This window comes from Dipodomys spectabilis, unplaced genomic scaffold (genome assembly GCF_019054845.1).
Source record: "Dipodomys spectabilis isolate Male_0828 unplaced genomic scaffold, ASM1905484v1 ptg000043l, whole genome shotgun sequence".
NCBI lineage: Eukaryota > Metazoa > Chordata > Mammalia > Rodentia > Heteromyidae > Dipodomys > Dipodomys spectabilis.
This window is the reverse complement of record NW_024870720.1, coordinates 14,164,368-14,181,084: the sequence shown is the minus strand read 5'-3', so window position 1 is coordinate 14,181,084 and position 16,717 is coordinate 14,164,368. Positions and strand designations below refer to the sequence as shown.

At 47.0% G+C, this 16,717-nt stretch overlaps 1 protein-coding gene across 1 annotated transcript in view; it reads left to right on the top strand.

Moving 5' to 3' along the window:
- Positions 1-16,477, top strand: part of Scfd2 (sec1 family domain containing 2) — a 317,132-nt gene extending 300,655 nt beyond the window's left edge. The window contains exons 8-9 of the mRNA XM_042678232.1: positions 5,699-5,818; positions 16,048-16,477. Of these exons, the coding sequence (XP_042534166.1) occupies positions 5,699-5,818; positions 16,048-16,140 (213 nt within the window). The 3' untranslated portion in view covers positions 16,141-16,477. The remainder of the gene's footprint in view (positions 1-5,698; positions 5,819-16,047) is intronic.
- The last annotated feature ends 240 nt before the right edge of the window (positions 16,478-16,717 follow it).

Below are 16,717 nucleotides of genomic sequence, written 5' to 3'. Positions count from 1 at the left end.
CCAGAGTTCAAGCCCCACAACCAACAAAAAAAAGAAAAAAAAAAAGAGGGAGAGAGAGATTCATGACACAGACCAGAAGCATTATCAGTGCTCTAGGCCTTGTATTGAGTTGCTATGAGTGTCTCACCACTTTTGGTCCCACTAGGAAAAGGCCACAAGCAGAGATAGACCATGAGAAATGCTCAGACAAGCCCTGACAGCCTGGTGCAGTGAGGGACAACAGTTGAAGCTCTTTCTGTTACAATTAAGATGCCAACCGATTGCATAAATAAAATCAAAGAGAGGATATTTATTGTGAGGACAAGGGGTATCCTAGGGAAGCGAAGGACTTAAGTGGGCCAAGGAAAGGATTCGTACCACCAACTGGAAAGCTGTTAGGAAAGCAGGATGCTGGATGGTCCCAGCATGGTGTAGGTACTCCATTAATATTAGTTGAACAGCTGGGCACCCGTGGCTCACTCCTATAATCCTAGCTACTCAGGAGGCTGAGATCTGAGGGTCGAGGTTCAAAGCCAGCCTGGGCAGGAAAGTCCAGGAGACTCTTATCTCCAATGAACCACAAGAAAACTGGAATTGGTGCTATGGCTCAAATGGTAGAGTGCTCATACCTTGAGCTGAAGAGCTCAGGGACAGTGCCCAGGCCCAGAGTTCAAGCCCCACCACCACCACCACCACCACCACCAACAACAACAACAAAAACTATTAGTTGAACAAATGATTGAGTAGTCTTGCTGCTGTTTTAGGGTCTTGGAAGTCCAGTTCTGACCGAGCCTTGTATGTCTTAGGACAAGTCTTTAATTCCTAGGGAAGTTTGTGCAGCCTGGCTCAGGGCTCCATTCCAGGACCAATTGACCATGACTAGTCAGCAGGATCACATTGTAACAGCTTCCAGGAGCCCACTCTCTGACCATGTGGGTAAAGGAGGCTGTTGGCTTAGGCAAGAGACAGATACCTACAGAGGAGTCTCTAGCAGGTTTCAGGTTGCTTTGGGATGACAGACCAAATGATGGGCTTCAGATGGAAGTCTAATGTCAGACTGGGATTTGATCAAGAGAGCCTTGAGAGTCACCTAATGTAGATCCTTATTCTTCACATAAGAAAAACAAGACTCAGAGAGAGAACTAGTCACTGCGGCCCATTATATTTAATGCTATTCTGACAAGAAAACATGTTGGCATTCAGCATTAGTGTACAAGTCCTGGAATTCTTTGCAATACTATTTATAACCACTGTTTTGGATTCTCTTCGTCTTAATTATGCTTCACTATGAGTTAGGGTTTGATTTGTATCTAACATTACTAAATCTGTTCCATGAGTTGTAGGGAGATGGATTTGATACGAATCATTAAACAAAAACAAAAAGTTGGCTTTGGCAGTCTGTGTACTTTGTCAGACAGCGAAAGATCATTGGGAGCCTCCTTTGTGTGCTGGCCATGTTGTGGGTGCAGATAATACAGATGAACTAGCCACCTTGCCTACTGTGACATTGCTTATATCTCATCACTGACAGTTTGTTGGAGAGATACACAAGAAAGCTGGGGGCCCAAAGGAGGGGGGTGCTGGGAGAGCACAAAAGAGTAGTTCAGCTGGGGACTTGGATGCTACTGCCAGACCAGTAGGAGTCAGGCACAAAGTGATGAAATCCATGGTCCATGGAGGAGTACAGTTTGTTCCGAATAGCTGGAGCTAGGTGGCATGGCATGTGGGGAGTAGAAAATGGAGATGGAGATAAGCAGGAGCTAGATCAACACGGACTGGAGGCTTGAGATTTGTCCCCAAACAAGGCGCTGTTGAATGATTTAAAGGGAGAGTTAATAACTTCATGTTCATTTTAAAATAATTGCCCTGGCATCACTGAGCAGAGGCAACAAGAACCAGCCTGGCATCAGTTGGGAAGGAAAGAGGAGAAGAGGAAAGTCTGTCCTCAGTCAAAGCCAAAGGAATGAGGGGCCAGGATGAAGTGCTAGAGGACTCCACAGGACTGGGTGTACATTGATATACATTGGCAATAAAGAGAATGGAACTATCCAGCTCTGGCATTATTGAATGGATAAAGTAGACATTGTCTGTGGTTGAGAAGCAGGAATGGAGAAGAAGGTAGCTTGCATTTTAGTCTTGTTGAGTTTAAGGTCCTATAGGACAGTCAGTGGAACCCAAGCCAGTAGTCCACAGCTGGAACTATGGGAAGCATGAGGCAACCCAATAAGCAAGTTCCTTCTGGTAAGTGACTAATATTTCTTTAAAAGTGTAGAGCTTTAAAGATATAAGGTAATATAAGGCCTTTCATTTCAAAGAATAGTTTTATAATGGCAGTGTGTGGTATCGTAAGGCAGAAGGTTTGCGGATAGCCCTCCAGTGAGATCAACATGCCTTCAGTCTCAACCTTAACTCGATGACTTGGAACTAAGTTGTTTTAGCCATTAAGCTTGAAGGTCTCTATCTGTAAGGTGGCGTTTCACAGTCTTAAGGACTACCTGCAGTAATGCCTGCTTTCCCCTTCCCCCACACGATTTTCCTCTCATTCACTTTCCTTCATTCTTACCACCTTACTTATCCTTATACTTGTTCACCCTCTTTACCTGCTTACTTACTGACTTTCATCCCTCCCCTCCCTCTCCCCCCCCCCCACTAAAATAGAAGCCTTTTAACAGTACGGGTTCTTCTCTGGTGCACTGCTGAGTGCCTGATGCCTGGAGCAGCATCTGGTCCTCAAATGTTTGTTGCATGGGTGAATGGGTGAAGAGGCAGCACAGCATAGAACATAGAGTGTTTGGTGACAGTGGTGGTATTTTCACTAACTCCTGTTGAGAGAAAAGCTGTTACCAAGGGCTGTCACTCAGGTCATCCCAAGACCTCATCCCCTTACAGCCCACACCTGTTAGGCACTGCCCATTGCTGGAGAGAGGGAAACCTCATCCTGCCTGTCCTAGGAACAAGGGAGTCACAGATGAGGAGGAATGAGCAAAGTAGCCCTGTGTGAGTCAGGAATCAGCAGCAGGATTCCCAGATTTCCTGGGGAGATCCCAGGAACCTGCAAAACCTTCCTCTTGACAACTCCCACTTGGAAGCAAATCAGGACATCAAAGAGCTCCCTGAGGCCTCACACCTGCACGGGGCCTCACAGCCTGCTGCAAATGCTAGGTACAGTGGTGGGAGGAACCCATCTTCTTTGGCCAGAGTTGGCATCTTCAAGTCAGAGCCCGGGGAAGGTTTAGAAAATGAAAGAGAGAGCAGAGAGTAACAAATTCCTGCCGTTAGAATGGCAGAAGTAGTGTTGAATTCTTCATCTTTAAAGTGGGTCACATGGGGAACCAACCTACAAACAGGACTCCACCGTCTCTGGCTGCTATTGGGATTCAGATGAAGTTTCCACTTCCTCACAGCCAGCTGACTGGACACGCTCTGAAGAGAAAGTCCAGTATCAAAACCTAAATCTAAAGTGAAACCCAAATAGCAAACACCAGTATGCATTAATTGGAGCCATTTATTCATGTTGAAACTAACATTCCCTCCACTCCTTAGCCCTAGGAAATTGTTCTTTGTTTGCTGCTGCTCATTTCATTTCTCCCCTTTTCATCTCTCAGTGCATCCTTCCAAGGTTCTCAGCATGTGCTTCAGATCCCAGACTGTCTTATGGAAAGCATACATCTTAGGGAACAGGCTGTGCCACGCATAAGCTTTGCAGCCAGTTTGTATTTCTGTCCTCGGATTAAGTGAGAAGTGACAGTTTTTTGGAAGGCTGAGAGGAATTCGGGGGCCAGTTACTCAGCTAGAAAACTGCATAAAGTAGAAAATTTCTGGGAGACCTCTAAGAGAAGAAGAGCATCTCCTGTAAACCAGTGCTTCTCGTTCATTTACTCACTTATCTATTTACTCACTTATGCAACACTTTTACTGAAAGTTTACCTGGTACTAGGTACTACACTCAGCACCAAAAATGGCCAGGTGAATGTCCTTCAGTCCTGGCCCCCAGAGCCCAGGTCTGAAAAATCTTTTGTGTCTGGGAATCAGGAAAGATTCTCCCAAGGAGAATGACAGCAATGCTCTAGCCGAAAACATAAACTTAGGGAGTACCTGAAAGATTTCTCAAGTCAGGGGAGAAAATAAGTTCCCTCAAGGATAGTGTACTGAGTAAGAAGAACAAGAGGCCAAAAGATAGTGCCTCAAGCAATATAACATGTAAAGAGGCAGACCAAGAAAAGAAATGGATGAAGAAATCTAGGAGACAAAATTAGAAAATTAGAAAGAACCAAGAGCGTGCTATCTCAATAGCAAAGTCGCATGTCATCAACTGTGACAAATGCCACAGAAACTTCCTCTTTGATGAAGCCTAAAAGTGTCCATTGACTCCTACACGAGCATGGTCATTAGTGATCTCAGCTGTTCCGGGGACAGTGGGATAGCAGCAGGGTGACTGCAGGTGCACAGAGTATGGTTTAGATAAAAAGCGATCAACAAATGTAGAGGGAAGGAGATATCCAGAATAGAAGCGCGAGGAGGAGAAACCAAGAGCCTTTTTTCAAAGATGACTTTGTAACTTTTGTCCAGTGTTTTGAAGACCTTTCTCATATCCTCTCTTTCCATCTTTTCCTCCTTTTATCCTCTCTCCATCCCTCCTTCCTTCCTGGCTTCATCATGAGCTGCTGCCCCATGTTACATCCTCTCTACACAGCCCGGGGCCCTCAGAGGGCTTGTGCGTGAGTGAGCAGACACTCATGATCACTTCCTCTCTTCCTCTCCTGTTGGAGTTAAAGCCTTTTTTCTCCACATGTGACTTCACTGGGTCATGTGGACAGCTGGAAGTACCTCCCAGCAGTGGTTCCCAGCATGCTCTAGATTCCATGAGCCTCTAGCTACTGCTCCTAGATGTTGACTTTTCATTGCTGGAACTCAGCCCACACCATTTCTCCTCCACACTTCCTTGCAGAAACACTGTGGCTTCTAGCTAAGGCCCCAAACCTATCTCCTGTCCTCACCACATCTGTTTATGTACATTTCCTCCACTTAGAGGCCTTCTCATTTTATAATGTATTAACCCATTGCTTCATGGATAGGTGAAATTGTAAGGAATTAGGAAGATAGTCTACAGCACCTGAAGTAGGGTTCATATAGCATAGGCATTTTGCTGAGGCTGGATGGAAGAAATCACAAGCTTGAAACCCATCAGACCTAATGTCTTTGAGGATGGCGCCCTTTCCATTCCATCCTTTACACAATCTGCTACCACCTGCCCCGAGCTCTGGCTTTGTTAATTTTGGACATTTATGGAACACCTGTTCTGTGCTGGAAAAGGTAAGCCCAGAGACCAATAGGGAGCAAGGCAGCCACCGGCTTACCTTAGGGGGGGACTCTGTTCTAGTAGTGGAGAAACACCACCCACAAATGCTGTAACCTCAGGAAATAAGCACAGAGCAATGCAACAAGGGAGGGCAGCAAATTAATGCTGAGACCTGAACAGTGATACGCAATGAGGTGTTCTTTGGCCTTTCTGCCCTTACAGCTCCACACCTTTAATGTTACTTCTAATAAAGTCTTTGTGTAAAGGATGTACTAAGATGCCCTGCTGGGCATTCTCCTGGTCAGTGAGGTCTCTGCTAGCTAATAACCATCAGCTCTCCAAGGCTACGTCCTCCTACTTGCATGAGGAGGGGCGGCTGTCCTGGGCTGCAATCTGACCTGATGCTGTTCTGTTCTGCAGGTGAGCCGGCCTCATCCCAGTGACCACCCCCTCCTCATCCTCTTTGTAGTGGGTGGAGTCACAGTCTCTGAAGCTAAAATGGTCAAAGAACTTGTGGCGTCCCTGAAGCCAGGATCCCAGGTACTGAGTCATGGGTGATGTGAAAAGGGTAGAACAAAAAGGGAGGGAGATGGCTGGGCACCAGTGGCTCACACCTGTAATCCTAGCTACTCATGAGGCTGAGATCTGAGGATCGAGGTTCAAAGCCAGCCCGGGCAAGAAAGTCTATGAAACTCTTATCTCCAATAATCCACCAGAAAACCGGGAGTGGTGCTGTAGCTCAAATGGTAGAGCGCTAGCCTTGAGCTGAAGAGCTGAGGAACAGCACTCAGGCCCCGAGTTCAAGCCTCACGACCGACCAAAAAAAAGGGGGGATGGGAGGGGATGTTCCCCACATCTGTTCCAGCCTAGCTTTCTTTCCTCTTATTTGCTGTCCCAGGGTCAGCCCAACACCCATGGAAAGCCTTTGTTCCTTGTGGTAGAGGTCTTACTGCTCTAGTAAAGTCCATCATGAGTCCCTGTTCCTTAGTAAAATCCATGCAAATAACCCCCTGTTCTTTGCAAAATAAACTGTGCTCCAGGTGGACAGGGGGTGAGGTGCTGATAAAGAAGAGCTCTCTACTTGTACCCCACCCACTCTTCCTAGTCCCTTGGCTCTTTCGAGGCTCCAAGGCCAAGGTACTGTAATTCTATTCTTGGCTCTTATGGCAGGGGCTCTCCAGTCTGTGCCTAATCACTCAGGAGTTCTACTTTCCAGGCTCTAAACCATTGAAGGACCCAGACCAGGGACCTCCTTCCTTCCAACTGGCAATCAGGGGACTGGGTGTCCAGAAAGACAATGACTGGTATTTTACTCTCTGCCTCCTGCCAGGTCCTATCCTGTTCCTCAGATGGGAAGGTTGGCCCTATGGCTACATAGTTAAGAAGACAAACCTTTTGATTGTAGAAGCTCATGTTCCTATCTGGCTCTCCTTTGACTAGCCAGGTGATCTGGAAGAGCTCTCTCTGTGAGGATCCAGCATGGCAGCTGTGAGTCCTGACTCCAGTTCAGGCTGAAGAGTGCACCTCCTACCACAGTGCCTGGCTCCCAGCTGTCATCACTGGTGACCACACTTATCCTCTGGCCTACTCAGCAAGAAAGCTGAGGCTCATGGCCCCAGAGAAAGACTTCTGGAACAAGAGGCCCTTGCCTCTGCAGGCTCCAGCCTGGCTGAGGACAAAGAGCCTGTAACCAACTAAGGTTTAAAACTCTTGTTTCAGCCGGGTACCAGTGGCTCCTGTCTTTAATCCTAGCAACTCAGGAGGCTGAGATTTAAGGATCACAGTTCAAAGTCAGCCCTGGCAAGAAACGCCATGAGATTCTCCTCCCCACACCCCCACCCCCTCGCCATGAGACTCTTATCTCAATTAACTACTAGAAAACTGGAGGTGGCTCTGTGGCTCAAAGTGGTAGACCACTAGCCATGAGCAAAAGAGTTCAGGGACAGCTCTCAGGCCCTGAGTTCAATCCCCACAACTGACCACCTCACCACCACCCCCCTCCCCCCAAAAAAGTCCTTGCCCTTGCTTACAAGTCCTCAAATGCTCCCTGAGACAGGGGCATGGGGGGACTGGTTAAGTTGGTTTACTGTCCACATAGCTCACACAAACCAGGAGCAGTGAGATTCAGCCCGGTCCTATCTGCTTATTCATCAGAGCTGCTGCCCTGTGTCCTGCCTCCAGCCTAAGCTCTATGTGTCCACACGGCTAGCCTGGAGGCCTGTGCTTCCCTGCAGCAGTCCTGCTTATTGCCCCAGGCCCTTCCTGAATCTCTGCTAGCATCCCAAGCCCATACTACGTAATGATGCCCAGGAGTGTTCACTGACTACTGTGTATTTGCTGGCTGGCTTATGCTCCTAAACCCTTCCTGGAAGGCAAGGGTTACCCAGGGCTGAGACATGTCAGGAGCTTAGTAAACGTGGTGGTTTGCTGGATTTGTTGACTCAAAGAGAATGGAGTTGGGGGGAGCAAACTTGTTGTTGAAGCCACTTGGGAATTGATCCTTATTGGTGCCTAGATCCCAGAATAGGAACCGAGGATTTAGGAAACCATACCTGATTCTTCAGTGAGAGAAGTGCCTAGGCATGCACTGTAACACTTCTGTTATTATCGCCTGTTATTGTCATAGCTAGTGACATTCCTGATGAATTGGTAAATCCAGTCTCATTTAACACACTCTATCAGGAGAGTCAAGCATCTGTTTCATGCGTGATTGGCTTTATCTGTTGTGGCTGTTATTCATTTAAATCAGAAAGATGGCTTCTTACTGTCCCTTCCATGGTGAACCAAGTTCTTAGAAGTTTAGAACAGGGCTGCATTGTAACAGCGGGACAGACATAGTAATCCCCTGTTCTGGAGCCTTCCTTAGGTTTGTTGCAGACTGACCTTGCAACCCAGGCATCTGCAGAAAGAGAGCTTTAGGGGGATTCAAGGCTTAAGGCTCTGCCTCAGGCTGCTTTTCCTTTGTGCAAAAAGTCAACGAGCCCTAGGAGGATTCTACCTGCCTGGGAAAACTGAGGCAGAGTAGTGATCACAGAGCCCTTGCCCCCAGCTTGTGAAGGCAGGGGATTATCTGCAGATTGCTGAGTGACATCAGCCCACTAAAGTCCCTGCCCCTCTTACACCCAACAGACACAGCTGCCCTGGCCTGAGGCTAACAGAACTCAGCCTCCTGCTTGTAGATATGCCTGGACATCAGGGCACAATTGCATGTGTACCAATCCTGTCCTCTGCTTAGAGTGACTTCTGCTGGGAGCACACATGTCCTAACTGGAGGGGTAGGTATTTCAGAACTCATTACCAGGAGACACCCAAGGTTCAAGTAGCAACCATGGAATTACTCAGACCTGATCATCAGTGGGAACAGTGTCAACTCACACAGGATAGTATAGCATGGAGTGAAGGCCTGCCCCTCCCAGGGCAGCCTCCTCCGGTCTTGAGAAGTTTTACTCTGAGGACTGTCTCCCCCATGAGCAACCAAGTCCCAGTGCCCTTCTCCTCCCACAGGGCTCTCACTCTTTAGAGCTGACTTTAGTGGGCCACAGAGAACTTAACAAGCAAGCTGGCAGTGTATCTAATCCACATGACAGACAGCTCCACAGACATGTAAAGCAGGACCCCAAATCATCCCCCACATCTAGTCTTCACACCCTACAGCCACCTGACTCATACCCCTAGGATGCAGACCTGAGAACCCCCCTGTCCTCAGCCCCACACACAGCCTCCCTTTCACACACAGTTGAAGCTGAAAACCACCCCATTGATGCTAACTGATGAGAGCAGAGGAAATTAAGGCCACCTCCTCCCTCTATTCCTTCCAGCAGCTTCCGAGAGGCTGTGATAGAAAACACTCCTCAGGCAGGGGCATTTGGAGCTGAGATGTGAAGTGAGTTCAGGGATCAGCTATTCAAGGAAACATATGGAATTTTCTTTTCTTTTTTTTGGCGGGGGGGAGCCCAGTTGTGGGGCCTGAACTCTGGGCCTGGGCGCTGTACCTCAGCTCTTCAGCTCAAGGCTAGCGCTCTACCACTTGAGCCACAGCACCACTTCCGGCTTTTTTTCTTTTTGCTTATGTGGTGCTGGAGAATCAAACCCAGGGCCTCAGGCATGCAAGACAAGCGCTCTACCACTGAGCCACCTTCCCAGCCCCCAGATGGAATTTTCTTCCTTTTTTTGGGGGGGGGGGGGGGTCCGGTCATGGGGCCTGAACTCTGGGCCTGGGCGCTGTCCCTCAGCTCTTCAGCTTAAGGCTAGCGCTCTACCACTTGAGCCACAGCGCCACTTCCGGCTTTTTTCTTTCTTTTTTTTTTTTTTTGCTTATGTGGTGTTGAGGAATCGAACCCAGGGCCTCAGGCGTGCAAGGCAAGTGCTCTACCACTGAGCCACCTTCCCAGCCCCCCCATGGAATTTTCTTAAGGCCCTTATGAAATGAACTCTCTTACACAAAGCGTGACAAGGACAGCATGAAACATAAGAAGCCTCCACCATATCCCAACCACAGGACGTGTTCTCTGTTCTCCCTGCCCACAGTCACTGACCATGTGCTCAGGACAGAAAATGAGCCAAATAAAGAAGCTCCTCACTACAAAAGCTCTCTTAGCCAGGCCCTGGGGGCTCACGCCTGTAAGCCTAGCTACTCAGGAGATCTGAGGATTGTGGTTTGAAACCAGCCGAAGCAGAAAAGTCTGTGAAACTCTTATCTCCAATTAACCACCAAGAAGCCAGAAGGTATCGCTTAAGTGGTAGAGCACCAGCCTTCATCCAAAAAGACAAGTGACAGACAACAGGCCACGGGCACGTGTGTACACACACACACACACACACACACACACACACACACACACATACACACACACACACACACACACACACACACACACACACACACACACACACACATACATACACACCACCTATCTCTTTCCTTGACTTTGACAAAGGAATACAACTCCCTAAACCCATCCTAAGCAGATCAAGGTAGGAGTCTCCATCTGGCCTTCCCCTCTCACAATGCACTTGTAGGGGCACCAGGCCATCTCCTAAGTCTGGCTCCATAGCCGGATGGTGACAGTGAGGCCAGCAGAGCCCTGTGAGTGTGAGAAGAAAATAATGGGAAATAATGCTCTCTGGGAAAACAGAGGATCTGCCAGATCAAGGGAAAAAGAAGATGGTGCCAGAAGTTGGGCCCGCCTCCTGCTGCTTTTCATAGATGGGTGCATGTGTCACCTACCCCCACTTTCTTGCACTAACACATTTTTGGAACTGAATGTTAAATGAGGACATAATAATATATTTAAGCAGATTCATAACTATAATCACAGACCCAATATGCATGCAACTTGAGGGGTTTAAAGAGATTCCTGCTCCATTTTGTTTTTAAATTGATAGGAACCTTCAAGGGAGGGACAATAATGACAACAAATCATAAGGGACTGAGGTGAAAAGATGCTTAAACTCCCCCTCTTACTGCCTTCAGCAGATCTGGACTCCAACACACTTATCTGTGGAGCATCATGAAAGCAGATCATGTGGTTCACAGGCACTTTCTAGAAAGGATAATCCATTGCCCCTCTGGCATAACATGGGTGTGTGTATACACCTGTGTAGCGAATATATAAGCAGCAGTAGATAGTGTCTCAGTATTTTCTGCTCTCAAAAAAGCTCTTCAAATGGATGAATATGCATGTTGGCACTTGTGCCTATGTGAGTTGCTTTGGAAAAAAATCCGTCAAGTTTAAAGAAGATTACTGTCTGCCTCTTTTGATTCTCACTGTTAGAAATCAGAGGATTATGAAATCCACATCCTAAACTTTCCTGCCTCCTCCACCTTGGGCATAAATAGAACAGGAAGATGGCAGCAGCTGCAAATTACAGTGTGACCAGGAAAGAGGAAAGCCAGCCTGAGCTTCTGCTGGGGTAGGGAACGCCTGGTCCCTGAAATCATTTGGTAAACTATAGGACAGAAAGGTATGCTTCTCTGTGGTTCTCCTTGTCCACCAAGGCCATCTGCCTGAATTGACAATTTTGTACAGACTGCAAATGATGTTATAAATATCCAAGGGGCCCATGGCAGTAAAGGGCTGGGCTGCAGGTGGACCTAAGGACAGGGCAGACCTCATAATGAGCATGAGAGCAAGCGCCACAGCATGGGGCCAGGCAGTTGCTGGAGCGTGTAGTTCCATGGAGCCTGGTATCCCTGGTACCTTCTGCCCCTGTTGCATAGTCAGCCAGCAGATATTTTATTCACACACACACACAATATTTCTGCATTGTCCTAGATGCCTATTGTCAATGAGGGAGCTCCATCTTCAAATTCTCCTAGGTGGACCTGCCTGTCATTAGCAATACCTGATGGCATCTAAGTCATAGCTGCCATGAAACTATAGTGTCATTCATTAAAGAACCTGTTTTCTCTCTGCTGAATGCTGATTCTTTTGAGATAAGCCAGGAGATGAGTGGTAAAGGTTAAAAATCGGCTGACTCTTGAGCCCTGAATGATGGCCAGGCCTGTGATGAAGGGGAGAAAAATCAACACCAGGATTGGGATGTAGCTCAGTGGCAAAGCACTTGCCTAGCAAATGCAGTGTCCTGGGTTCGATCACCTGTACCAAAAAAGAAAAGACAAAAAAAAAATACAGTTTAAACAAAGAAGAAGAAATATTAACACTAGCTGAAAGGAAGAAGAATGGGCAGGGACAGGAGAAGGAGAAAACAGAAACACAAAAAGAGAAAAAAAGAGGACCAGAAAACTCAGAACAGGAGCCGCTAGATGGTGGACAAAGGAGTACAAGCAGCCCACAGAGCTCACACCTGGAGGCTGGAGAAGACTCATTTGGCTGAGAGCTCTCTAATGTTCCATTTACCCATGACTGTGTTCCAGCTTTGTTTAAAACTCTAAACCAGGTATAATGGTACATGGCTTAACCCCACTACTGTAGATGCTGAGGCAGGAGGATCAAGGGTTTGAGGCCAACCTGGAGTATATAGCAAGACTGTCTCAAAAAAAAAGGTTTTATTTGATAAGCTCATTGGGGGCTCTTCTGAACATTTTCTTTCTCTTTTGAGTGTTTCTTTTCCCCCATTTGGGGCCTACTTTTTAGAAGTTGAAGGGCTATGTTAGCCAAATGAAAATACTCAAAAGCACTCTGCGTGCCAGGAATGCCTAAGATGTAAAATTACTGGAGGGCCACCAATTATTGTACTGTATGTGACGGTTACACTGTGACTTGGCCTGCTCTTCACATAGGAATTTTAGGAAAGTATGCTTTTCGTTGAACTATTATGGAACAAATTTACCTAGAGCCATTTAGCTGCCTAGTCCTAGACCCTCCTGAATTAAACACAAAACAAAACAAAACAAAAAAAACTTCTCACTGACCATTGCTAAACTCCCAGCCTCCTTGGTCTTATTCCTCCTGCTGATTTCATTGTTAATAAACTAGACCTGCGCTGTGCTAAGAAACGATGACAGAGCCCAGTGAAGAAGGCAGGGAACACTGTGAGATGCCAACACCAGGGGACACGTTTTCTCTCAGGGTATGTGTCTGAACACAGCAATGTCTGGGAAAGCTTCCTGGAGTTGGTGACACCTGAACTGAAGGGCCAGAGAGAGGAGTCTCTAGGCACAAAGAGTTGCAAACTCTGTTCAGATCGTGTCTGTCCATTGTGAGGCTGTGAACGTTGAGCGTGGCTGGTGCTCAGGACAGATGGTGAAGAGGTTTGGAACCATGATTGGGACGCAGGGTGCCCAGCAGTGAGTGGACTCCAAAGCAGGGCTTATCAAAAGCAGCAAGGAGGTGGCAAGGATTTGAGGCCTGTGAATAACATGTGAGATTTACACTTGGTGAGGGTGTTCTGGCATCTTCACCTCCTCTGCCTCTTCCCTTCTTTGCCCAGTGATGGCCAAAAGCTGCCCAAAGTTGGAGCAAATAATGAGGACAGTGCTGGTGACAGAGACCAGAGTTGCTGCTGTGGTTGTGGGTCTCTCCAAAGCCTGCATCATGCTAAGTGTTGTACAGTGAATTTCTTTGTGCCCTGCACCTGAGAAGATTCAGCCTCAGCTTCTCTAGGTCAGCTGGTTAGCTATGGTCCAACTCAAGCTGCATACTCCTACTCCTGTGCTATTAACCTTTGCTCTCTGGAAGAGTCCTTGGGCTCAGTCCTGCCCTCTCTCCTCCCCACAACCCCCTAACCTCTGTTTCCCAGCTGGCTCATTTCACCTCTTCCCAGGGCAGGATCCAGACACCATGGCTCTGCCGCACAGAGCAGAACTGATAGCTGCCATGCTGTGGAAATGGCTGCTTGTTTACACGTGAGAAGCCTGGCGTGGACACCAAATGCATGGTCTCCGGCACCCATGGCTGCCTGACCTGAGAGCTGGGCTGTGGTTGCTGCTCTCGAGTGTTGGCACCCACTGACTCTGTAACACTTCCATTCCAACTTCCCAATCCTGCCAGCAAGATACGGCAATCCTCAGAAACCCCCTGACCATACCAGAGAAGAATCTACCACCTTTCCTTGTCACCAAGGAGCCCAGGGATGGCAGTGTAGGGGGCTGGTGGTCCTAGAATCAGAGGGGGCTCTTCAGGCCTTTCATACCTCAGAGGGTCACAAAGAATTTCTGTCTTGATGCATTTTAAAGCGGCTTCCTGATTGTTCCTAATTGCTAGGAGTCTGTAGAGTCTGTAGTGCTCCCTGAAACCTCTATTGGAAAACTTATGTATGAACATACATGTTTCTCTAGACAGTAATTAGCTGGAAGACTCAGTAGCCAATAAAAAAGCAGCTAATGACTGCCACACACTTCCTGTATACGTATGCAGGAGCTTTTGTCATCCCAGTGACTATGCCATGAGCTCAGCGAGTTGTTCCTTTTGGGACACATGAGCTGGTTGATCTCCTAGCTAAACAAATTTTGCATAGTGTCTAGACAATCAGCAGGAGATCTGGGGCCACTCAGGGTTAGCCAGCGTCTCTGGTGTGGAGCCCTCATTGGTGAAGAAAACCTGGAATGAGTAGAGATTCTCAGTGTCACATGGTCAAACAATATGGAAACCTTGAACACAGGTGTTTGGGGGGAGGGGAGAATGCATGCACTGTCCTCAGACTCTCTCTTTGGCTTCCAAAAAAAGTAGAAAGCACAGATTTTGGTATGTATTTTTTTTCTACCATGTTTAACATTAGATAGATAGATAGATGAGAGAGAGAGAGAGAGAGAGAGAGAGAGAGAAATTACTTCAAAAGCAAATACATTTTTAGAATGAGCCAAGAACCTTTTAGTTTACTTATTTCATAGTTACTTTTTAAAACAAGAAGAAAATGCTTCCTTTTCTCCTCCCCTCCTTTACCTGTGGCTCCTCCCCACTTCCTCCTCCTTACCGCGAATCAAGTACATGAGCTAGTTGGATTGGGAGTTGGTCAGCTCATGGATGTGGGATGACTTAGGGGCAGGAGAAGGAGTCAGGGCAGTGTCCAGACCAACTTGACCTCTGCTTTAGAAACCCTTTTCCCAAATGGACTCGAGTTCCTTCCTGAACGTCCCTCCCCATTTCTCATGATCACATCCTCATCAGTAGATGAACAGTATCTGCTTAGTCAGAGCCTCATCTGATCCTAAAAAATGAATCACACTCCCAGCCCGTGGGGAGCAAGCTATCCCAGTGTTCCAGGGAGAATTCTACCCTAGCAGGAAATCCAGGCTTAGGGGAGCTGGAAACATCACCCAGCAAGCAGCCAGAGGAACCCACAAGTAGTAGAGGGGAAGCAGCCAGGCCTGGATGTGGCCTTGGACCTCCTGACTCAACCACTTAGGTGTGTCCTGGACTGACCAGTTAACTTGGCCTTCCTTTATTTTCCTCATCTATAGTGTAGGAATAATAAATGTCATTATTTCCTGAGGGTCTGATGAGGACCAAGTGGAGATCAAATCCCATGGACTTGGTATATATAAACTAATAAATGTTAACTGCTATCATCATCACCGATCTTACCCATTGAATTATCCCCCTCACTAAAAATAAAAATAGATATTCAAGTTCTACTCCTCCCCCAAGACCTGTGAATGTGTCTTCTTTTTTTTAAATAGGATCTTTGCAGATGATCAGGATAAAATAAGGCTATTAATCCAATGAACTCTAACCCAGTGTGACTATGTCCAGATGAAAAGGGGAAATGTGGACACAATGACAGACATGTGTAGAGGAAATACAGAGAGAAAAGGCATGGCATGGATTCTCCGTTGCAGTCCTTAGAAGGAGGCAACTCTGCCAACAGATCTTAGATTTCTAGTATCTAGAACTGTAAAACAGTGAATGTCTGTGGTTTAACCCAGTCAGTCTGTGGTGCTAAAAGCTAAGGCAATCATCAGACCATCTTCATCCCAAAGTATAGCACCCTCCTCTTAGGTATAACTTCTAATGCTCTCTTGGGAAGCCAACGCTCCCTGAAAGGCAGAGAAACTTCAATACTGAGAACAAATTATGGCATTAACTATATGCAAGTGAGCAGCAAGTTAGGGGCTGGTCAGCTCAGAAGCAGCCAGTGTTGTTCTCAGCCATTCTTAAGGTAGGTTGTTAACATCTAGGAGACCCAGCCCAGCTGCCCTGCAGGTCATCTTTCCAAGGCTGTGACTCCCTTCTTCCAGTGCCAAGTGGCATTCAACCTGCCTTCCTTCAGGGTGCCCCCTGCAACGTGGGTTGCATTTTATTTCTTCTTATCTAGTAACCTGGGATTGACTTCTCTGACTCTCTGGTGGTTGGTCCCTGCTGTTGTAGGTCATGGTGCTGTCCACGAGACTTCTGAAGCCACTTAACATTCCTGAGCTGCTGTTTGCCACTGACCGACTACACCCAGACCTTGGCTTCTGACATCTGCTAAAAAGATAAAAGACCTAGCCAAGCTGGAAATACCAATACCAGGCTGTCACCAACCAGATTCACCTCCACCTGCAGTGTCTCTGTTACTTACTGTGTCTTTGACTGACTTCTGCCAGAAGGATCTTGAGAATCACAGGTGTTGCAAGGTACTTCGCTTGGATTGCTCATATTTTTTTTTTTAATTTCATTTTTACAAAGATGTCAGATTGTCTTTAGTTGACTGAATTAGTGACCAATTCCCTTTCTCTTTCATTTACCTTTATTGATCATCTTTCTGAGTCTACCTTTAACTTCCTTAACTAAATAAAAACTAGTAGATAACAACGAATCCTTTGATGTGATGTTGTTCAAGGAAAAATTAGATGCCCTTTAGAATTAGGAGTGTGAGGAAAACTTGATTTTCCTTAAGATTATAGAACTGAGGCGGGAACATTACAGCTAGAGTCCAAGGCATTGTTTCTGTCTGAATCTGAAGCATGTCTGAAGGGAGGGTGGTGGTGTTGGGGCTGAGCTGGTCGCCTGCCTGCGCCTGCGTGTTGTAAATCATCCATCCATAACAAAGAGCCAC